The 24082-nt window shown below is 38.4% G+C and overlaps 2 protein-coding genes across 6 annotated transcripts in view; both read left to right on the forward strand.

Moving 5' to 3' along the window:
- The window catches only part of LOC149952638 (uncharacterized), a 58790-nt gene extending 50198 nt beyond the window's left edge, over positions 1-8592 (forward strand). Inside the window, exons 8-20 of one of the 5 annotated variants that reach the window (XM_090168670.1) lie at positions 3943-4018; positions 4117-4205; positions 4290-4434; positions 4549-4742; positions 4804-5420; positions 5497-5603; positions 5669-5842; positions 6263-6382; positions 6640-7051; positions 7116-7579; positions 7654-7707; positions 7780-7992; positions 8238-8587. In XM_090168670.1, coding sequence (XP_090024796.1) covers positions 3943-4018; positions 4117-4205; positions 4290-4434; positions 4549-4742; positions 4804-5420; positions 5497-5603; positions 5669-5842; positions 6263-6382; positions 6640-7051; positions 7116-7579; positions 7654-7707; positions 7780-7992; positions 8238-8282 — 2710 coding nt within the window. In that variant the 3' untranslated portion in view covers positions 8283-8587. Of the gene's footprint in view, positions 1-92; positions 2760-2863; positions 3919-3942; positions 4019-4116; positions 4206-4289; positions 4435-4548; positions 4743-4803; positions 5421-5496; positions 5604-5668; positions 5843-6262; positions 6383-6639; positions 7052-7115; positions 7580-7653; positions 7708-7779; positions 7993-8237 lie in introns of those variants that run through there. The other 4 variants (XM_090168668.1, XM_090168666.1, XM_090168669.1 and 1 more) reach the window with 4 other exon arrangements.
- Positions 8593-9353: 761 nt separating this feature from the next.
- LOC149952639 (pleckstrin homology domain-containing family H member 1) overlaps positions 9354-24082 on the forward strand; it is a 256498-nt gene continuing 241769 nt past the window's right edge. Inside the window, exon 1 of the mRNA XM_090168671.1 lies at positions 9354-9786. The gene's annotated coding sequence lies outside the window, so the exon portion shown is untranslated. The remainder of the gene's footprint in view (positions 9787-24082) is intronic.

Raw genomic sequence — 24082 nt, forward strand, 5'->3', positions numbered from 1 at the left:
TTATTTTTTCTTTTGCATGTTTGCTCCTTTTCTCGCCTTCTATTTTCTATCGCATGCACCACATTTCGGGGGTTTCTTTAACACTCGAGTAGTCAAGCACCCAGTCTTCTCACGGAATTGGGCCTGTTGGAGGACACGAGCGCCAAAAAGAAGGACGCGCGTCGTCTGCGCAAGAGCCTTTCCACCCCGACCCTCTTCGACCCCGATTCCATCGACAACGAAGACGAACCCCAGCCCGGCCCCTCTGGTATCGTCACCGTCGCCCAAGTTGAACGCGCCCCCGAAGAGGAAAAATTGAGTCGTCGTTCACGACAGTCTTCGGTGTCCAGTCGTAAAGAACAGGCCAAGAGTGCCAATTTCATACTCAATGACAAGTCGCTGTATTCCAACGATTTCAAGGTCAACGTCTTCGTAGAGCAACCCGTCAACGATACCTTGGAATTTGAGAGTTTTGGAGTTGAAGGTGATGAGGACCCCGTCAAGGTCAATGGTGACGCGTCGGAGTTACCATCAGACACTGGCAGTAATAAGAGCAATCCCTTATTCGTGGATTCAGTTGAGACGGCTAGTAACCCCGCTTCTGATGGAGTTGTAATCAATGGATATTCTGATTTAAGTAATGACAATTCTAAAATTGAGGATAAAATTGAAGTTCAATCTAAAGTATCGAATGAAACTGGTGAACTCAAAGAAGAGAATGATCGGCCAACCGAAGACATTTCGCCAAAAGTTGTTTCGGAGACCGAGTCTAAAGATGTATCCGAATTATATTCCAAACCGATAAAGACGCCGAAAGGGTCTAAGAAATCCAAAGGAGCAGTCGAAGATATTGTTTCTAACACAAAGGCCACGGCAGAAGCCGATTCGGATCCCCATTACGAATCCATTGAAGACGTCCAAGAAAAGATGAAATCGTTCACGGTTAGTCCCGTCATAATGGAGTCCCACGAGAACGTCCTCATGAGAAGTGAACCGCATATCCTTGTCACTCAAGCAACCGAAGAAAAAGCAGAGCTATCTGAGATTCCTAAGGAAGAAGTTCCAGCGCAAATAGATGACACACCGGAAAACGTACCAGTTGTAAACCACCCTGTACAAACCCAGAAGGTTTTCGAAGAACAGACCAACAACATCGCGGAAGAAAGTTACGCTCCCATATTAGAACAAAATGAAAATATTCTAGATGAAAAACAACCAGATCAGAATCCAGAAGAAAACGTAAACATTCTAAAAGAAACACAAGCAGATCTCAGTCTTGAACCAATCGAAAAACAACCTGATCCCAATCCAGAACTAGACGAAAGTGTTAACAACATTAAAGATAACCTTGAAGATAACCTAGAAGAAACGTCAAAAATAAACGAAGAAATGAAGTCACAAGACACAACTGACCACTTAACAACCATTCCCGAAGACGCCGTCCTTAAAGAAGAACCAATAATGTACAGCGCCGTACCAACCATCTCTGATAACCCCGAAGACGCTAAACCGAACGACAGTCAACTAACACCCATTCAAGAAGACGAACTGCTCAACCAAGAACAAGACTCAAACGGTATCGAAGATTCCGCTTTTCAAAATGACGTAAACAACTATCTACAAGCGCCAACACGAACACGCACGTCCAACTCCGAATCCGAAAGAATTGACGCCGCCTTCCACGAGTTAGATTCAGTCCTGGACACGGACCAGAAGAAAGCTACGGGACCCAAAGAAGATTCTGTATCGTTCACTATCAACTTCGACTCGGAAGAAATCGAGTTCGAAAAGAGGTTACAAGATAAAATCCTGTCTGCCCGCGCTAAATGGGTCGAGGGTGACCCTAATGGCCCCAATGTTATTCTTAATAATAATAATAATAATACGAGTGTTCGCCCTTCCTTATCATCAGCCGCTCGCAATGTCTCCGTCGGGAATGAAGGCGAGAAAAGTGAGGCTCAGATCTTGGAGAATGATTTGGTCCGCGGTGGAAAGGTGGAAGAAAATCCACCCAAAGATGAGAGTATCAACGACGGTAATTCGATTGGAATCAGCCGCATAATTGCCACGTTTAACTCCGCTAAGAAAGAAGACGTCCAACCGGTTAGTAAGGCGGTACGGGCCGCACCAGCCGCGCGTAAAGTCTCCGGTGCAGGTGCGAAAAGTGAGGTTATGATCTTTCAGCGTGAACCGCTTGGCAATAAAAAGGTTGAAGAAAAGTTGCCCAAAGATGTTGGTACCAACGACACTAATCCCATCGAACTCAGTCGCATAATCGCCTCATTTAATTCCGCCAAGAAAGGAGAAGTTCAACCGGTTAATAAGGCGGTACGGGCTCCGTTCGCACCAGCCACGCGTAAAGTTGTCGGTGCAGGCGACAAAAGTGCGGCGGGTGATCTGGTCGGCAGTAGAAAGGTCGAGGAAAAACGTACCAATAATGATAGTACCACCAACGCTAAACCCATCGGACTCAGCAGCATAATCGCCTCGTTTAATTCCGCTAATAAAGAAGGCCTCCAACCGGTTAATAAGGCGGTACGGGCTCCGTTCGCACCAGCGGCGCGTAAAGTCTCCGCTCTAAATGGAAGCGAGAAAAGTGAATCGAAGATTTTGGAGAATGGTCTGGTCGGCGGGGGTGGCGGTGGAAAGGTCGGGGCAAAAGAGGCCAAAGATGAGAATACCACCGGCGCTAATCCGATCGGAGTCAGCAACATACTCGCCACGTTCATTTCCGCGAAGAAAGAAGAATCCCAACCGGTTTCTACTAACAACCAGTCAGGGTAAATTGAGCACCCCCTTTTTTCTTTATTATTTTCAATGATATTAACACGTTCCATCTCACTTTCTGATACCCTGTTTTCTGACCATATTATTGTCCTCGCAGGCCACGCAGGGGCAAACTCCAAATACCATCCATATTCACTTGAACGCTGGGGTTATGCTATTGTTATCAAGGTCACCCCGGCAAAGAAGACGCGGAAATCATTTGAGACACTTATTTTTGCATGTTTTGACCAAAATGTTCCTTTTTCTATTTTCTATTTAATTAACTTAAATTAACCACTTGTTAATAGTAGGGTTTTGTCATTTTTGTAAATTAGTACAGTCGATACTGAATTAGCTAACTTATTTTACGAATGGGCCTACTGTCTACGCCCGACGAACTTGGTTTTCATCCACCACCGTACGTGGATGGTATCTCCATCTGTTATCTTTTAAGAGAAACTATTATTGCTTTAAAGGGAGTATATTCGAAATCCACCACCTTACGTGGATGGTATCTCCATCTGTTATCTTTTAAGATAAACTATTATTGCTTTAAAGGGAGTATATTCGAAATCCACCACCTTACGTGGATGGTATCTCCATCTGTTATCTTTTAAGAGAAACTATTATTGCTTTAAAGGGAGTATATTCGAAATCCACCACCTTACGTGGATGGTATCTCCATCTGTTATCTTTTAAGATAAACTATTATTGCTTTAAAGGGAGTATATTCGAAATCCACCACCTTACGTGGATGGTATCTCCATCTGTTATCTTTTAAGAGAAACAATTATTACCTTTAAAAGGAGTATAATATAAAATGTAAAATCGTCCACAAGCACGCTGGTTTTAAACGTAACTTGTGCCAAGTAGTCCAAGCTCCTAATAAATCTGAAGGTAGAATTGTGAAATTACGTGATCCACATAATTATAATCGATAAGAAAGGCAAAAATAAACGAATGGGATACTGTCTACGAACTCTTAGCCTATCAAATGAAATATAAATTATAACGTGGTTCGATTAAGATTAGTCATTACAATACAGCCGTCATAAAGAAAAATGTAGATAAGGAAGGTCCTCCAATAAAACGCATTTATTACATCGCCTAAATCGCACTGCTTATAAATCAACTGTTAATAGCGCCTATTATAATCGTGGCATAGTTGTTGAGTTTCGTTGGTTCTTTTCCATGTAGCAAAAAGAAGGATCCTTTGACGTGGAAGATGATCGACTCCAAGCTGTCACCGAACGGCTCTGTTATTGATGGATCCGTAAGTATTTTAGCTATTCAAGTACGAGCTGATAAGGTGCGGATTACGCAAAGTTGTCTCTGACCCTGTTCTACCACGTTCCCAATACCTTTTATCAGAATTCCTACAGTGGGAGCTCTAATTTCGAAGAATATTGCGAAAAACCCGTGCTCATCGCGGACATCGGACCCGCCGGCATTGGCTGCACGTGAGTTAGCTTTTCGATAAGACATTGTGCCTATACGTTGAAAATACGTTGAAAATAAACAAGACTTGGCGCGTAACGCGATAGGATCGTCAAGGGCCCACCCGATTTATCGGGAATTTTCGTGCAGACTGTGAAACTCAATGGTTTGGCAGAGAAGAGCGGCCTTCAAGTGGGCGACCATATCATCGACGTAAACGGTGTCCCTTTCCTCGAGATAGACTTTAAAGAGGTGAGTACGGGCGTCTTCCGGAGGACTGGGGTGACGCCGAGTGCCGGATTTGGTTATCAGTATTGCGATCAGTTATGCGAAATACTTACCCTTTTATCTCGGGTTTGATAACAGGCTGTGGCTTTGATGAAATCGAGTAAAGATTTGCAAATGACGGTGAGGAAAGGCGCGGGATTGGATCTTTTTCCCGAAGAAAAAGCCAAACGAGTCGCTGCTCTCCTGAACGGCGTCAGTCATATCACCCGACAGGAGGAACCGTCTTCTTCCGTTCTACCTATTACCAAAGACGAAAGTACCGACGACAATTGGTAAGTTTTAACATTTTTGTTAGTACACGCTAAACCTCAAATTGAACGATGATATCTACAGCAGCAAGGACGCCGAACCGGTGGACTCGAAAAGGGACATTAACCACAATCAAAAGGATTGCGTCGATTCTGGAAACGAATCGCAGCAACACAACCGACAAGACAGCGTCTCGACCATCGCCACGAACGCCACTTCTTCTCACAGTTTCACCACAACCACCGGTTCCGAACGAGAGTACTGCATCAGCGAAGCCGAGGAGGTGGTGACGAGACCACTCGAGACTGACCATAAGGCGATGTCCGCCTCTGCTCTGACGCCCGAAGACTTAAAGAAGGAGGAAGAATGGTTGATGAGAGAACGGAAGCAGTTGGAAGAGGAACAACGGAAGTTGCGCGAGGAATCCGAAAAGTTGGCCGAAGAACGCAAAAAACTCGAGGAGGAGAAGAAGCGGCAGTCTTCACACCAGGAGATCGGGATCACGCCTCCCCCGCCCATGATGATGATCCCCTTGTCCTATCCTTCAGTCGGACCGTCCAATCCCGCACTGACCAAGAGTTTCCTTGCAGAATTGCAACAGAAACAGCTCAACCCTATTAGCAATGGGGATTTGAGGCATAGTAGAAATGGTTCCGAGGTAGAGAAGTACCAAGAAGAAATAGTTAAGAGACAACAACACGGTAAGCCTTTTGCGTATTTTAATATTAACTTAATATAAAATAATAATAATAATAATTATTATTATTATTATTATAGAAAAATTAATGCAAGAGTTCCAACAAATGCATAAGCGAATGTTCGGAACTCAGAACGGCGATTTCAAACCTAGAGCGGAACCCAAGCCAGTTCCTGCAATCACTGAGGTCCGTTTTTTTGTGATTCGCAACCACAAGACGTAATTTTTAATTTATTATTTGAATTATTTCAGTGTTTCACCTTGAATCACAGCCGTCGGCAACGGCAAAGTGAGGCAACGTTCCCGCCCCCGCCTCCCCCCAATATCTCCAGAACGGTCAGTCAACCAAATTTGGAGCACAGTTCCAAATTCTTGGACGACGATCGCGAACCCGAAGTTTTCGAAATAACCAAAGAAGATCTTGAAGTACGTATTGGGCGTCCTATTGACTGTTTTCAAGTATCGTTTAACAACTTTTATCTGTATTTTAAACAACTAGTATCTTAACCGTATCTTAAGTCGATAATGTAGAAAATATAGGGGGAAAAAACAACTGGCAGCTTTTAGATTAGTGCTTTAGCGTTTTCCCGTAAAATAACCGATGACTGTTTTATTTTTTGGTGTTGGTAATTAACCTATCGGGCTATTGGTTGCGGTTTCACGACACGTTTGCCTTTGATAAATTTGTACCTGTGGAGGACTTGATTGGGTTTCCCGAGGTACTCTCGTGTCTTGAAACGGGGCCAATGGTCGGATCGATTGTTTTCCCTTGTGTTTGCCTTTTTAATTGTTTTGCACTCGTTTAACCCTTGGCCTCGCCTCTGCGCCTTACGATATGTTTTGTAGGAGAATAATCTGGCATCCATGGAGGAGCCTCGAGCTCAACCCTTGTCCCGAAGGGGCAGTCTCTACGTCCCTCCCCTCAGCACTAACCCTCACATGTTTGTTGACCCTACCACTCTCAAGGTATACAATTCTTACACTTTGTCTCCATCTTTTAATTTTAATTGGTTTTAACCTTATAATGCTTGCTTCTCGCTATACGTGTACTAAAATATCAGGCCTAACTTCCAACTCAGTTTGATTTTTGCTTACTAACCGCGAATACGTTGCGTAGCTTGACAGACGTGGCTCGATTTAACAAGCAAAGACCAAACTCCGTAGTGTGTTTGTCTCAATCGCATGGTCTTCTGTTAAATTCATGTTTAAAACCGTTTTCAAAGGCCACTCAAGTCACGCAAGTGGATTTGAGGAGACAAACCTTAGTTGCCAGTCGTCCTATGATGGTACCGCCTTCTCAACCAGCTAGTACCGGTGCGGCAACGTCTTCGCCTATCTCAATTCCGTCCAGGAACAATGGCGTCAGCGCTTCCGTCACGCCATCTTCGCCACCCACGACGTCCGCAATGGGCTCTCCCTTGGCGTCTTGTAGTCCTCCCGTTAGTCCAAATGTCAGGCAAGTTAATGGTAAAGACGTTCCCATCACGGACAGCAGAGGTCCTGCGCCTAAACCGCCCCAAACTTATTTCGACCGTCCTGCTAAGGGTCCCTTAGTGACCATTGGTGTTTATCCTGATACGTCTAGAAACAATAGGTTTACATTCCATGAAAATGTGGCCAATGTTAATGGCAGAGGTATGTACTATGTTTAACCATCTTTCACGTAGTAATTAACTTTCATGGATATTTTCTGTAATAGGTGGTTGCTTACATCCGGCTTTGAGGCACAGGGCTTTGGAGTCGATATCTTCGAGTCCTACTTCCACATTGTCTTCCGCCTCAGGAGGGCCTTCGAACAAACCGTCTTTTTCCGTCAGTATGACGTCCTCCAACAGTTTAAACTCTTCCAACGCGAGTTCGACCACCTCAAGCCCATTGCCTCAACAGAAACCTTTGATCCCCAAGGAAGTTAAAGATATTAGTGTGAAAGTGAACGTGAATTCAATCTCCGTCAATAAAACCAAAGACACACTGATCGCAGCTACATCTACCAATGGAACTAATGTGCCAAAAACAACCGTTAACTTAAACGGTAAAAGTAACGGCATTAAGGGTAGCGACGCTAAATCAAACGGAAACTTGAGTAAGGAGGTCAAAAATGGAACCACTGATAACAAAAGTCCAGCTGTGAAGAAGAACGATAAATTTGATCCTTTAAAATTGGTACATTGTCCTTTTTTTTTCGAATTAGCTAACAATTTATTCATGATCTAATTTTATTTTGTCTGTTTCTCCAGTTTACCGACGAACAAATTGATGGTAGAGAAATTAAAGTTATCGAAGTCAAAAAGGTACTTTTAATCTTGAATTACAAGATAATTATGTATATATTTTTTTAACTAATTTGTGGCTAATTTATTTAGACTGGTACTCTAAATATGAAAGTGGAAGGAGGTATAAATTCAGATCTTAATGGTCGCGTTTTGGTCTCTGAGGTCTGGCCCGGAGGCTGTCTGCCAAATTCAGCCGGAGTTTGCCGAGGCGACCAAATTCTTTTGGTCAATGATAGGAAACTAATTAACGTATCTCTAACGTTAGCCAACGCAGTTTTGAGGGATGCAATGGCCAACAATAAGGTATGTTTAATTCTTTCTTAAAAATAAGTTTTTGAAGCCGACTCGATTATCAAGATAATAGTGACAGTGGCGTAGCCAGAATTTTTGTTGGGAGGGGGCATATAATTTACTAAAAAATGTTATAAACATTATAATCATTTACTGATCATTTTGGGGCAGGTGTACATGCTCTCTCCCTGGCTACGACACTGAATAGTGACAATATTATGTTTAAACGTGTCTAATTATAAAAAATGTTATTTTAGGAGACCTTGAGGTTAGTAATTGCCAAAGAACAGAGGAAAAATTAAAAACACAGGCCAAAATTAGTTTTTATTAATTTTATATATGCTGAAATATATAGAAATATTTTGGTATCGGCTTATCTTTGATGCTGATCTTATACCTCGAGAGCTTTATAAATTAGTTGTTTAGACTTTAGGTATGAAAGTTTTCAAATTGTATATTTATTTCCTGTTTTTTCTTCTGAAAATATAAACCAGCTTTTAGTGGTTTTTACATGGCTTAATTATATTTTCTATAATAATTAAAGATAAGGCCAATATCAGTTAGTTTTTTTATTGTAAATTGTATAAATTTAATTGTGCCTGTTTTATTATTACTCTTTTAAGTGTTTGCAATTATGTATAAAGTTTCGTGTTTGTAATAAAAACCGTTAAGAGTTTTCAAAATTATTTAAATCGTCGATTCAATTTCAAATTAGATGCAGATTTATAAACTTTTTTTCAGTGATTGGATTCGTTTTTAATGGATTTCAAAATCAGCTATAGGTAGGGTCTACCTGCTTTTATTCGCCACCGAAAACTATCGCTACGCCCCCTTTGGTTCGCCATTGAAACTTAGATAGGTTAAAGCAGACGCTTTTAGTTTTATCTCATCGTTATTCATAAATTTGACTTCATACCTGCATTTTTATTTAATTATTGCATCGTTTTCTTATATTTTGATGACTTTATTTAAGATAAAGTTCTTAGTTTGACTGTAGCAGACGCTAGATATTAGGCGCAACATCGGAGAAGCTAGCGCAGTTACGCCACCTAGACTCGTTTCGGTTAGGGAATACCTTAACATAATAATAACTTATTTTTGAAGCTGCTAGATTTTCGCCACAGATGGCGATAGTTAAGTCTTACATCCTCCTAGGTTAAGTGTCGCTGCAAATCGAACTGACAATATTTTAGTTACGCAAATAGCCTTTACTCTCTATAATTGTATTGAACTAAATAATGTTTGTTTTAATATTCAAATGTAATTTTTTGTTACGATTTTGGATAAAACATAATAGTTAAAGAATTACTATCTAGATGGCGCCATCGTCTCTTCTCCGCGTCAAAATCTTGATCGATTAAAAACTGGCAGACGACAGTTCGCTGTCGTAAACTTCGGTGTTGCGGAATTTTGCTGTCAGTGTGGCTGAAGAATTTAGGCAAGTAGTAACCTAGAAAAGAGGCACCTGCTTTACGATTTTCACGGCGTGCTATTAGTGTAGCTAATTACGGGATTATATTCGCCGGGGTTTGCGAAACGTTGTATAATTTTTAGAACAATCGTTTTTCCGATAACCTCGGCGAACTTTTAAATGCGTGTGTGGGAGCTCAGCGCTCTTCGCGGGCCCCAACAGCACTCGGCGCGGTACGTCATGGAGATCGACGCGAAAGGTTGTCGTTCCTCTCAGCGCTGAAGAACTTAAGCCTCGTACCTCCGTTTCCGTAGTGCTTTTTTGCATCCAGCTGATATTCAAAATAATTGCGCTCACGGATTTAACACACTGAGACGGCGAAATCTACATTAAAAGTAAGCTAATTTCTCTATTTAAATTATTTTTTACCAGTCGTAAAAAAACGTATTAAATCTTATAGACGCGTTTTTGCCTTCAAGATGTTTGACATTTGGCTGGGCGGGTTAAGTAGTAACTGTCAAAGAGGGTAGGCCTTGGTAATGTTTTGTCGGGATAGTAACTTTTAATGGGTATCATTTTAATATACGTTTCGCGTGGCCTTGATAACGGCAATTTGTTTTTCTTAGAGTACAGATGTTTACATTTTTCGTGGCATGTTTCTGTAAGGCGTACAAATTGAATAGGAAATATTTCTGAATTTCTCCGATCATTCCGGTACATAGGTCTTCGGGGTTTTGATGATAGTGCAAAGTTCTCCGTTGTGGGCGGGTACTTAAGTGGCTCCCTAATTTGGCGATGCCTAAGCTTCAATTTTGCACCGAATGAGAATGTATGCGTGGGGGGGAACGTTGGTTTCTCCGTTTATTAATATTGTTAAAAGCCCTCTCCGATAATGTATTCGCGGAGAATTAGGCAATCATCCAAATTCTCCTCTATTCCTTATGCTAAACAGGGCTATTTTTAACCTATTATCTAGAAATTGGGTGTCTGATCCGAGTAGATTTACCTCATTATACCGGCTACAAGTTGCGTGTTTAAGCTAAAGATAGCTTAATTTAAGTTAGAGGGATAAAATTTAAGTTTTCTACGTTGCTGAGCTTAGTTAATTTAACTTAAAATCAAAAAATAAATTTATGCAATTGAATTTTATAATATATACGCAAAAATAATTTGTTGTGTAAATGTTGTATTAAAGACTAAAATTAGAAAAACCCTTTTTATAGTCTAATATTTGAATAATCAGCTAATTAAATAATAATTTTGGCCCCTCATAATTGAATTAATGAAATTTAATAATAATTTTGGCCCCTCATAATTGAATTAATGAAATTTAATAATAATTTAATACCAATTTTTGAAATTTCACAAATGTTATAAAATCAATCTAAACACAAAAATAAATTTCTGGACAATACGTAGAGTTGGGAAAACCTCTTCCAGGGTCGGATTAAAACAGGACCCTTAATGAAATGGATCTGACGGTTTAGAATGGCTTCGAAAAGGGGGATTTTGTGACAAGGCTGTCGGGTGCCTTTCATAAGTCACAACAGCCCTGTGGGCTTTATCTTACACCAATCGAACCTGTCAGCGCTATAGAAGCTAGTCTATCTCGCCTTCGCTGTCCCGATTTATTGCATTTTTCTCAAAGCGTGTTTTGCTAATCTGTTAATCCAATGAAAAATTCTTCGCGATGAAATCCCTCCGGGCTTAAGGGGGGGGGGGTCACGTTTTGTTCCGCAGGAGGGGCCTAAGGAAAATACAAGTTAGGGAAGGGTACGGAGTTTCAATTAATTTTAATTTGCCCCTTTCTGGATTAAATTCTCTCTTTTTCAAAATAAAGTTTTATTTTAAATTCCACCGTGTATTTCCAAGATTTTTGTCAAAATTGTTTTCTGGTCCAGATTAAAATTAATGTGTTTAGAGTTTCATTTTGTTTTGTAAACTTTTAAAAATTTATTTCACTTAATCGTGGTACAACTTTTAATCTTTTGATAGTATAATTTATTTTTGATTGATAAATTCAGATTCGGTGCATTTTGAATATTAAATAATTTTCATAACTATGTATTTAATATTTTTATTATATTTTTTGTATTTGTATTGACATTTTGTTAATATAATATATTTTTAATTTGTAAATTCAGATTCAGTGCATTTTCAATATTTAATAATTTTTTTAACCATTCATTTAATATTTGTATTATATTTTTTTGTATTTGTATTGACATTTTGTTAATATAATATATTTTTAATTTGTAAATTCAGATTCAGTTTATTTTCAATATTTAATCATTTTTATTACCACGCATTTAATTTTTCTTATTATATTATATTATATTTTAAATTATTTATTATTGAAGGGTTGGCTGATTTAAATCAACTGATTTAAAAAAAGATAATTACAATGTATTCCAATGCAGAAATTAAAAATGGCAAATAATAGTTTCTAAACCGTTTCCATTACAACACAAATCTGAACTAAAATATTAAATAGTAATTAAATTTAATGTTTCGTGAAATTTTAGATTACACGATTGATAGAAGGAAACTAATGAAAGTATCAGTTACTCCCAAAACTGTTATTTAAAAATCAATAAAATTCAAACAAAATATCGATGATTTCAATTTTATTAACCCTTTATTTATTACGCTAACCCTGTTTTATCTGATAGCACTGCCTATCTCGTGGCAATGCACTATCGAAAAATCTTTCGGTAACACTTTGAAAGGCACTTTTCTTAAATGGTTTTCTTTGAAAGTGCCCTATTGAAAAAATACCTGTATTAATTTTGTAGACAGTCAGTGGTATGAGAGGAAAAATAACGGACGAGCGGCTTTGTGAAAGTTATTGATAAATGACGCTGTTTTTCGGCGATACAAAACCATAAGTGTAATTGTTTCCGATGTTGAAGAAAAACCACTTCGTTTTTTCCTTAGCTCCGCCTCAGTCTTCGCTTTTAAAAGAAACTCGAGGTACCACGATGACAAATATGTTGACCCCCATTTCTTCCCCCTCTTTTCTTTAGACACAGGGTCTTAATCTCAACAAGCTCACCTAACGACCAAATATAGTCCAGCGCTTAAGTCGCTATCTACATTCGTGAAACCGAACATTGGCGAAATATTACGGTAACAATATTTTAATTCTAGTTTAATTAAATATTAATTTAATTCTTAATTATTCTTTATTTTATTTTGTTAAAAGCTGACTTAACAATATTATTTTTAATTTAATATGAGAAAAGCAGTAATATTTTATTATCAAATTAATTTAAGATTATTTTAATTTTTAAATTTTAATTTGAGAAAAGCAGTGAAATTGAATATAAATTTCATTAAAATTAATTCTTAATTTATTATAAAATTACGCTTTAAAGTTCGACTTCCATCCTCGTTAGAGGACTGTACATTCCTAGAACAGACAGCGACGAAGCTAATCGGAAAGCTCCTCTAGACCCTGGAGTCAATTTGCAGCAGGGTTGGCTGATTTAAATCAATTTGATTAAAATCAAGATTTAATTTAAGTGCTTTTTTTTTGAAAAAATCATTGATTTAAATCATACAATGTATTTTAATGTAGAAATAAAAAATGACCAAAATAGTTTCTTATAAAATTGAAATACATGGGAAATCTGAGCAAATTAAAATACATGGGAAATCTGAGCAAATTAAAATACATGGGAAATCTGAGCAAATTAAAATACATGGGAAATCTGAGCAAATTAAAATACATGGGAAATCTGAGCAAATTAAAATACATGGGAAATCTGAGCAAATTTAAATACATGGGAAATCTGAGCAAATTTAAATACATGGGAAATCTGAGCAAATTTAAATACATAGGAAATCTGAGCAAATTTAAATGCATGGGAAATCTGAGCAAATTAAAATACATGGGAAATCTGAGCAAATTAAAATACATGGGAAATCTGAGCAAATTAAAATACATGGGAAATCTGAGCAAATTAAAATACATAAGAAATCTGAGCAAATTTAAATGCATAGGAAATCTGAGCAAATTTAAATACATAGGAAATCTGAGCAAATTAAAATGCATAGGAAATCTGAGCAAATTAAAATGCATAGGAAATCTGAGCAAATTAAAATGCATAGGAAATCTGAGCAAATTAAAATGCATAGGAAATCTGAGCAAATTAAAATATTAAACAGTAATTAAACTCAATTAAGATTTCATTTAATTCAATATTATATTACTGATAAAAGTGAAATATCCCATAATTATGCAGGAAAAGAGCCATTAATTTTAAAAAATTAAAAAAATTAGATTTAAATAAAAAATCGATTAATTTTTAAAAATCAAGAAGTGCCAAATCTGTTTTGCAGATATTCAAGGGTCGCTCTGCATTTGAAAATTGTGGCAAGCACAGTCAAAGTATAACTTGGGCGGCAAATACGAGGGAAGCGTACTAAAATAAGAAAAGAAAAGATAGGTCTACATGTTCCAGATTTTGTTCGCTTCCCACCAAATCCTAATAGGTTTTTTTCGTCAGAAAAGAAGAATTTTCCGCTGCCATCCCACACGTTTTTAGAGGATAGCGTCGATCAGTCAACCCAGTGACGTTTCAATAAGTTTTTCCGTCTTTTCTTAAGAAATAAATTCTCCCCTATCAAAGATATCCTAGTGTCGTATAGGCCGGCGCTACAAATGATTTAATCTTACGGAATTCCAACCCTTATGTTTTTTTTAATGCGGGCATTTTTACGACTAAAATTAATAGTGCTTTTGATGCGCATACTGGTTTCTTTGAAGGTTATATCGTTTTAGTTGAAAGGGTTACGTTATATGTTGATGAATTTTTTTTACAAGTATCGCTATTAGCGAAAATTACGATATTGAGATAGCCCTGATGCCCTTGCACTGTCGCTATGACTACGGTGACGCGGAAGTTTGTGGGTGGAAGTTTAGTACAGCCAAATCTACGCTAGTGTTAGCGCAATTTTTTTTAAATAAAAGTATAATTTTTTTAAATCCGTTTTTTTATTTTGTTTTTTACTTTTTTTAAATTAATTTATTGATTTTTGAACAATTATTATCTCTTTTCCAGTCTAATTACTGGATACTTCTTTCGGTTATATAATTTGAAATTAAATAAAGTTATAATTAAATTTAACTACTATTTCATATTTAGTTTTCTCAGATTTCTCCAGTGGTATTGGAATTGTTTTATAACCTATTTTTGGCCATTTTTTATTTTTGAAATACATTGTCATTTAAATAAATGCCCTTTTAAAACATTACTTGATTTAACTCATCCAACCGTGATCTACGTACAAGGGGTTGGGGCGGCGCGTTGACGGGGTAACCCCCCTTGTCAACGCCACTGAAATAACCTAAAACTACCTTAATTGGTTTTGCGCTTGTTGCAGCCTACTTCCAGGGGCTAGTAGGCCACACTTTGAAGCTCTCTGGCGCTCTTTTAACTCATCGTAGGATAATGGCGAAAAACAGGCATACTTCTCAACTCACCCCCTACAACTCCTTTAAAATTTTGCATAACCTTTTGAAACACCCTGTATATCTTGCTATTTATCTGATATCCCTGAATTACCCATAATCCCCAGGGTTCGTACACGACCTGGATAACCTGGAAAAGGTAGGTAATTTGAAAATGTTTCCAAAAGGTCAGTGAAAAGTCAGTGAATCAAATTCCGGAAATTTTGTACGAACCCTGATCCATTTCTAATTTCTTTTAAATTCACAAAAAAATGCTTTTACCTTTACTTTGGACTTGCCTCGAGCTTTATTTTACGAGATAAACCACGACTATATATAAAAAATAAATAGGGATAAAAGCTACAATCCAGTTTTTATTTCTTAATTGAAAGTCAAGGCGGTACAAAGAACGGAATGAAAAATCTTCTCCACTTTTTATTGCCTTGAAATAAAACGAAGAAATAACCACGACGGATGCTAAAGGTAATTTAAGATCAAGGCCTAGCTTATAGACACACAACGCGAGCGTGCTTATCGTTGTGTTCTTTTTCTTTAGTTCTCCAGTCCATTGAGCGCCTTAATCGAAGGCGGGGGAGGGGGTACAGTCGAGCCTCTTTTATGCTAAGCCTTAACTTCTAAAGTCTCGAACGATTACTTTTGGGAGGCAGCCCAGAAAAAAAATCCCCGAAAAAGTTGGAAGCAATTCTGTTAGATTGGATAACACCAAAACTGTTCCCCTTTGGACCTTTCAAGCGCCCCCCTCTCCGCTATCTTTTGTTTTGGAGATGTTGGAATGTCTAAAATGGGCCTTGGGGGTTTTTTGTATTTAACCTTCTTTTACTTGTGTTGGAAGAATCCTTGCTAGGAATTGTCTTTGCAAAACCCCAATCCGTTCCACCGTGTGCTTCCTTACGCTTTAACCCTAAAGGCTGATATAATAGCGGGAACGTATTTAGATTCCTGAGAACCGTTTACGGTAACAGTGGCTACCGCTTCTATGTTGTTCTTTTACATTTTAGAATGACTATGCTGTAAAATTGGAATGTAGTGTTAGGGTTTCATACTGACAGGCCTGATACTGAGTCACTTTTCTCACTTAAAATCCTTTTTTTTTAAATCAGTCACTAAAAGTCACTTTCCCAAAATTAGTTACTATTAGTTGCTATTTATCACTTTTTCCGAATTTTTAGATTTCCTTAGCATTGAACGTTAGACAACTGTTTTATAACCCTTTTTTAAATAATAAAACAAAATCAAACTCCGTTCGCTTTTAATTTTGATTTAATTAGCTAATAAGCGATTGAAAAAACCTATTCAAAAGAAAATAGATTTAAAAAAACTAGTCTAGTTTGGTCTTTTCTAAAAACAAAAATGATATAACTTCCTATGGTTATATAGTTACTATTTTGGTTGTGTAACTAGTCCAAAAACGCAATAAAACAGTATTTTTATTTCCATTTTTGGTAGATTTTCAGTCACTTTTCAGTTACTTTTTAAAATTTTTAGTCACTAAACTCACTAAATTCTACTGCGTAAGTGAGTATCAGGCCTGCACTGATATTTAACAGGTGGTAAATAACGTTATGGTATGAAATGGGAAAAGTAGTTCCGTGAATTATTTACAGTATAATATTTAAAACTTAAAGGGAATATAACCTGCAAAGCAATCTTTATGGAAGACCCCTTCAATTTTTCAAATTTCCCTGTACAGCGGCGAAAAACGTATTTTAAGCAAAGGCAAGAGCGGCCAGATCTGCAAACGTTGGTGTTCCACACGAAATACCCGAGGTTATATTCCATTTAAAACAAAATTTACGGAGATAAAACTTTCAAGATTTAGAACAGACTTGTAGAGTAACAAAAATGAAGTTTAAAATCTTCTAAAGTTAATATATTCCGTTTTTTTAATTCCTGATTTCCCATGTTATGCAATATTTACCATATTTACCACTATTTACTAGTGGTATTCGCAATATTCGTGAAAGAGAACTTAAAGGAAAACTGGCAGAAGAAATCCTAAGCCTTTAACAGACGAAAATCGCTTTGACCGCTAGGTGGCTCTATGCAAACTGAAAAGACTAATTTCGTATTTAAAGTTTTAAATTATGCACAGTCTACGCGTTCCCCGTACACGTTTCATTATTGGGCTTATCTTCTACGGTTATATTTGCTCTGTCTCTTATTGCACATACTAGCTATTGACTTACTCCAACTCCTTAATGAACGGTTTCAAGCTTTGGTCTGAACTCCTTGATTCGTAATCATTGGAGTGAGGTCCCAATCCTTCTCCTTATCTGGAGCGGAAATTTTCTCGACAAAAGCTTTTACTTTTATTGCTTTTTACACACAATCCTAGGGGATTTGTGGGTATTAGTTTCACGTACTGTGTCCGCCGGTGTCGCCGCCGCCTGTGTTGCAGCCGCCGGTGTTCGCACGATTTCTGGCGGTACGTTAGAGCTAGGAGCAATAAACACCGCACTCCACACAAGGAGAACGCAACCCGTTAAAAGTCGTGCATTTTCTTGCGTACTTTTTTCATTGGTTAGACGCTTTAACGCCTGATGCCGTCGGAAGGGAGAAATTCGGAAATTGTCTTCCCTCCCGCCCGTAAAACGCTCAATGTCATTTACGTACACAACACCGCGTTCACGTGTTTAAAGGCTAGCTGCGTTCTCCTTGTGTTTGTTGCTCCTAGGTTAGAGGTACTATGAAGCGTGATACGTCAATCGATCGGAAATATCATGGCCTCGCCGCCATTGTTAACATTTAGGAGATTGGGGCCCCGGAAGTGGGGCATTTGCCCATTTTAGTGATTTTTGGCGATTAACGCCTTAAAATCTACATCCTTTTTACACACAATACTTAGGGATTTGTATGTATTACGATCACCTACTGTGTAGCCGCCGCCGCCGCCGCCGCCGTACACACGATTGCTCGCGGTACATTAGTGGTACAAAGGCGATTGATATCTCAATCGGTAGGCACTATTATAGTTATATAACTAGTTGGTACTGATCATTTCTGAACTACGATTTCGGTTGCATTAAGAATTTTTAATTTTAAGTGAGATTTCTGGCCATTTCGCGGGACCCCACAACCCACGTACGCAACATTGTCATATTTGAATTTCGTGCCAATTGATACAGGCGTAGAGCTCGTCGTTTGGAGAAGAAATATCCGTTTTATTTGTTTTTATCCATAGCCGAAAATTATCCGAATAAAAACTTATTTTTGGCATATTAATTATTTTTATAACCGCGAATAATATATGCTCTGTAAAGGCGCCATCTAACTCGTTCGCGTTTCGCTACCTTATTTCTAAAACCAGGTAACTCGAAAAATTAGGTTTGTCAAAAAATTAATTTAAATTTACGTGTTCGCGTTTGGCTACCTTATTTCCAAAACGAGATAACTCGAAAAACTCGATTTGTCTAAAAATTAATTTAAATTAACGTGTTCGCGTTTGACTACCTTATTTCCAAAACGAGATAACTCAAAAAACTCGATTTGTCTAAAAATTAATTGAAATTAAAGTGTTCACGTTTCGTTTCCTTATTTCCAAAACCAAGTAATTCGAAAAATTCTTTTTCGATAAAATTCCTCTTGAGTTTATTAAATTAATGTACAAGATGATTGGAAATTAGTTCAAATTTGAATTTATTATTTAAAGTATAGTTATATAGCTATTGGGGGGATTGTGTGTACTTAAATGTCCGGGACATCTTGTTTTCTCCGCGAGTGATTTTGGCTAGAGAAGTCGTGGTCTCAAAATCCAATTTAAGATTTTGTTTTCGATTTCCAGCTCCTGGAAGAGAAAACGGTGGCAGACCGATATATTCTTCTCAATTTCCGGCGTTTATTTTTCTCGATCTCTGCAAAAATTGGCGACTTTTTCTCCCCGAGTTTCCGAATTTCCTCGAAACAATGAAAGATCGCTAAGAAACGCGTAAAGAGGAACGGGTAGGGTAAACAGTCTGCGCGCGGTAAAGCTATACGTCTTCACTGCTACACGTGCCCTCCTACACGTTTTTACAAAGAGAAAAAGTAGAAAGATTGAAAAATGGTGAGGAAGTATTCTGGAACAATTTGTCAGCGCGGCTGATCGGAAAGTGTAGGGTGTCTTGGGACCAAGAGCGGAAGCCACTATTCAACCCCCGTCCCTCCCCCCGTACGCTCTGAACTTTGACCTTTCAGAATTTACCGCTCTAAGTTGTTGGTTTATGTCACTGCTTTTTTGTCTCTTGGCTTTTATGATGGGTAAATTTAAATATTTGGTTTTGATCGGTGGCTCTATTTTGGTTAAAATTTTCTGATAAATTTCTTTTGGTCAAATTTTTTCGCGGGGTGTCTTCAAAAAATAAAAGATATAATTTAGTTTGGACAAAAATTTTTAATTTTATTTTTCACCGATAGGTAGAGCATTGTGATATCACACTTATCAGCATTTCGTTTCATTTGTTGCTCTAGAGCACTCTTAACATCGCACTCAGATTACGCTCTTATCAGTATTTCGTTCCAAAGTTGTATATTTCATAAACATTGAATAAATAAATAATAAATAATTTGCTACTCTAGAGCACTCTGATATTAGTATTTAGTTCCTTTTGCTGCTCTAGAACACTCAGATTTCACACCTATTATCATTTCGTTCCAAAGTTGTATATTTCATAAACATTGAATAAATAGATAAATAAATAATAAATAATTTGCTGCTCTAGAGCACTATGATAATTGCATTTAGTTCCTTTTGCTGCTCTAGAGCATTATATCAGCATTTCGTTCAGTTTGCGCGCTCTAGAGCCCTCTGATATCAGCATTTCGTTCAGTTTGCGCGCTCTAGGGCCCTCTGATATCAGCATTTCGTTCAGTTTGCGCGCTCTAGAGCCCTCTGATATCAGCATTTCGTTCAGTTTGCGTGCTCTAGATCCCTCTGATATCAGCATTTCGTTCCGTTTGCGCGTTCTAGAGCCCTCTGATATTAGCATTTCGTTCCGTTTGCGCGTTCTAGAGCCCTCTGATATCAGCATTTCGTTCAGTTTGCGCGCTCTAGAGCCCTCTGATATCAGCTTTTCGTTCAGTTTGCGCGCTCTAGAGCCCTCTGATATCAGCTTTTCGTTCAGTTTGCGCGCTCTAGAGCCCTCTGATATCAGCATTTCGTTCAGTTTGCGCGCTCTAGAGCCCTCTGATATTAGCATTTCGTTCCGTTTGCGTGCTATCATCAGCCGTGATTTTGTGATTACCTCGAACCTGTGAAGGTAAATTTTTACATCCTAGGGTAGTTACTCCACTTATAAGAATCGTTTAATATACTTCTGCTAACGGTGAAGTTTATGCTTTTTTTAAAGATTTTTTTACTATCGTAGGCTTCAAAGGTGGAATATTTATTACCAATTTATAGTCTCGAGTGTCGTTGTTGCAATAAAGTAAAATTTTAAACGACATATTTCCTTTAAAAGAGAAAACTAAAAAACAAATTCTCGAGTACAAGATTTTCGGCATAGCCGAGTAGGGGAGTGAGAGGTTATATTGGAGTTAAGTACCGCGTTTAAGGGTGTTTAGAAGGCGCGTTATAAGATTAGGCCAAGGTTAAAAAGCAATTTTAGCGCCCTAAGAGTCCTCCCCCTCATCTCAATTTGTGGGGGTCTTAGTTCCAACCCCCTGGCCCATCCAGACGCTTGTATAAAATCCCGACTTGAATTTAAACGCCCGCTAAACACACCACGTGCGCCGACGACGAAGCGGATTCTAACGGATATAGTCAATTCAAATAACTAACTGTCGCGTCCCACGAAAATGTAAATGATTTTATTATTCAAATACCGCGTGGGCCTAATTTATGGAGATGGAGGAGTGTGGTGTCAGGTGCGGGCTCCGGATGATCGTATATAATTACGTCATCATCGTAGATAGATTTGGAAAAGTAAACATTAAGTTGTGGAATTTTTTCAAATTCCCGTCTAAGTTAGAGTACAAAAGAAAAATTTATATTATTAATGGCGTATTCGAGCAGCCTACTTCGTTGTCAGAACGCGCTGGGCCAGAAGCTCCTGAAATAGAGGGAAAACATTGAAATATCAGATGGTTGACCAAAAATCGGGGAACTAATGGTTGACTAATAAATTCAGGGAATTTTATTGTTGACAAATAAAATAATAATTTGATGGTTACGGAGTTATATTGTCGGCCAAAAATAGGGGTTCCAAATTATTATGTTGGCCAAAAATTGGGGAAATTATTTTGTTGGCCAAAAATAAGGGAAATTATTTTGTTGGTCAAAAATTTTGGGAAATTATTTTGTTGGCCAAAAATAAGGGAAATTATTTTGTTGGCCAAAAATAAGGGAAATTATTTCGTCAGCCAAAAATAAAGGAAATTATTTCGCGGCCAAAAATAAGGGAAATTATTTCGTCGGCCAAAAATAAGGGAAATTATTTTGTCGGCCAAAAATAAGGGAAATTAGATGGTTGAGTAATAAAATCAGTTTAGACTATTATATTGTTGGTCAACAATGTTCCCTATTTGTTGGTAAATCACTAGATTGTTGACCAAAATAATTAGGGTCATATCAGAAACTTCCCCGATTTAATCCTCGATTTAATCTAAATAATTTAAGTTTGTGATGGTTGAGAACGTTTTATCTTCATGACAAAATCGAACTAAATGTCCCCGCTTAAAAGCAGCGAGGTATTTTTTGTATTTTTAATGATATTCAGCATATGAGGCCTGCCGTTTTTAACCACAGCTAGATAATCCGACACCACGACGATAATGTGCCGATATAAAAAGTGAAATACAAATTCCAGTTTTTCCGGTAGACCGCGCGAATTATGGGATGGGTAAATGGTTTCTCCATTTAAATTCGGGACATTAATGAAAGATTGGAAAACTTAGACGCGCTTGATTCTCGAAGGTGATTAATAAGGGGTGACTGTCAAGTAGACCAAAACGCATTTTCGCTATTCTCCGAAAAGGGACCCCCTGGGATTTGACAACGATGAAATTCTGAGAACTTCGCGTGTTACTCGGAGCTCTCATATTCTTTTCTTTCAACCTTTTTGGCCAAAAAAAGGTGATGGGCGCGCTCTTCTCAGTTTGAGCGGCTTTTGTCATTTTGAGCGAAATTGAGCGGTAAAATTTATTTTTAAAGAGATGATTGGAAATTTCCCCGCTCAACAATAAGCGAAAAGAGAAGCGAATATTTCCCCGCTCATTAAAGAGCGAAAAGATAGGAGCAAAAATTTTGCCGCTCAATAAACAGCGAAAAAGTCGCCGCTTTTAAAAAATATTTCGCCGCTCAATAAAGTGCGAAAAGAGGAGCGAAAATTTCGACGCTCAATAAGGAGCGAAAAGAGGAACGAAAATTTCACCGCTTAATAAGGAGCGAAAATTTCGCGCTCAATAAGGAGCGGAAAGAGAGGAGTGAAAATTCCGTCGCTCAAAACTGAGCGAGAAGATAGGAGCGAAAATATCGCCGCTTAATAAGGAGCAAAAAGAGAGGAGCGAAAATTTCGCCGCTCAATAAGGAGCGAAAAGATAGGAGTGAAAATTCCGTCGCTCAAAACTGAGCGAGAAGATAGGAGCGAAAATATCGCCGCTTAATAAGGAGCAAAAAGAGAGGAGCGAAAATTTCGCCGCTTAATAAGGAGCGAAAAGAGAGGAGTGAAAATTCTGTCGCTCAATAGGGAGCGAAAAGAGGAGCGAAAATATCGCCGCTCAATAGGGAGCGAAAAGAGGAGCGAAAATATCGCCGCTCAATAGGGAGCGAAAAGAGGAGCGAAAATATCGCCGCTCAAAAGGGAGCGAAAAGAGGAGCGAAAATTTCGCCGCTCAATAAGGAGCGAAAAGATAGGAGCGAAAATTCCGTCGCTCAACAAGGAGCGAAAAGAGAGGAGCGAAAATTCCGTCGCTCAAAACTGAGCGAGAAGATAGGAGCGAAAATATCGCCGCTCAATAAGGAGCAAAAAGAGAGGAGCGAAAATTTCGCCGCTCAATAAGGAGCGAAAAGAGAGGAGCGAAAATTTCGCGCTCAATAAGGAGTGAAAAGAGAGGAGCGAAAATTTCGCCGCTCAACAAGGAGCGAAAAGAGAGGAGCGAAAATTTCGCGGCTCAACAAGGAGCGAAAAGAGAGGAGCGAAAATTTCGCCGCTCAACAAGGAGCGAAAAGAGAGCGAAAATTTCGGCGCTCAATAAGGAGCGAAAATTCCGTCGCTCAAAACTGAGCGAGAAGAGAGCGAAAATTTCGCCGCTCAATAAGGAGCGAAAAGATAGGAGTGAAAATTCCGTCGCTCAAAACTGAGCGAGAAGATAGGGGCGAAAATATCGCCGCTTAATAAGGAGTGAAAATTTCGCGCTCAATAAGGAGTGAAAAGAGAGGAGCGAAAATTTCGCCGCTCAATAAGGAGCGAAAATTCCGTCGCTCAAAACTGAGCGAGAAGAGAGGAGCGAAAATTTCGCCGCTCAAAACTGAGTGAAAAGAGAGGAGCCAAACTTCGCCCCTCAAAACTGAGTAAAAAGAGAGGAGCGAAAACTTCGCCCCTCAAAACTGAGTTAAAAGAGAGGAGCGAAAATTCCGTCGCTCAATAAGGAATGAAAAGAGAGGAGCGAAAATTTCGCCGCTCAATAAGGAGCGAAAATTTCGCCGCTCAATAAGGAGCGAAAATTCCGTCGCTCAACAAGGAGCGAAAAGAGAGGAGCGAAAATTTCGCCGCTCAATAAGGAGTGAAAAGAGAGGAGCGAAAATTTCGCCGCTCAAAACTGAGCGAAAAGAGAGGAGCTAAAATTCCGTCGCTTAAAACTGAGTGAGAAGATAGGAGCGAAAATATCGCCGCTCAATAAAGAGCGAAAAGAAAGGAGCAAAAATTTCGCCGCTCAATAAGTAAAATTTCTTTAGCGCGAGTGGTTCTTAAAAAAATGCCCATCACTGCAAATAAATTCATTATACTGGCGTAATAACGCTGGCGGCTAACTTCAAAGTCATTTTCACATTTGAATTTCTTTAAAACTCGAGTAGGCTGCTTCATGTAGCGGGGCTGGTTCTACTTTCAACGAGTCCTCTTATTGCTAATGCCTAATTATATTTCTTTTCCTAATTATTTCCATATTTTTTGGGCTTCTGTTCGTTTTAAGCTAACCAATTTTAATAATGAAAGGTTTTATTTTGCGATTCAGAAATTCGTAATATCACATTTATTCCCGTCATTATTTTGCATTTTGTAACGTGAGTTATTTATATAGAA

The sequence above is a fragment of the Leiobunum rupestre genome, chromosome 3 (assembly GCF_980474605.1).
Source record: "Leiobunum rupestre chromosome 3, qqLeiRupe1.1.hap1, whole genome shotgun sequence".
Classification (NCBI taxonomy): domain Eukaryota; kingdom Metazoa; phylum Arthropoda; class Arachnida; order Opiliones; family Sclerosomatidae; genus Leiobunum; species Leiobunum rupestre.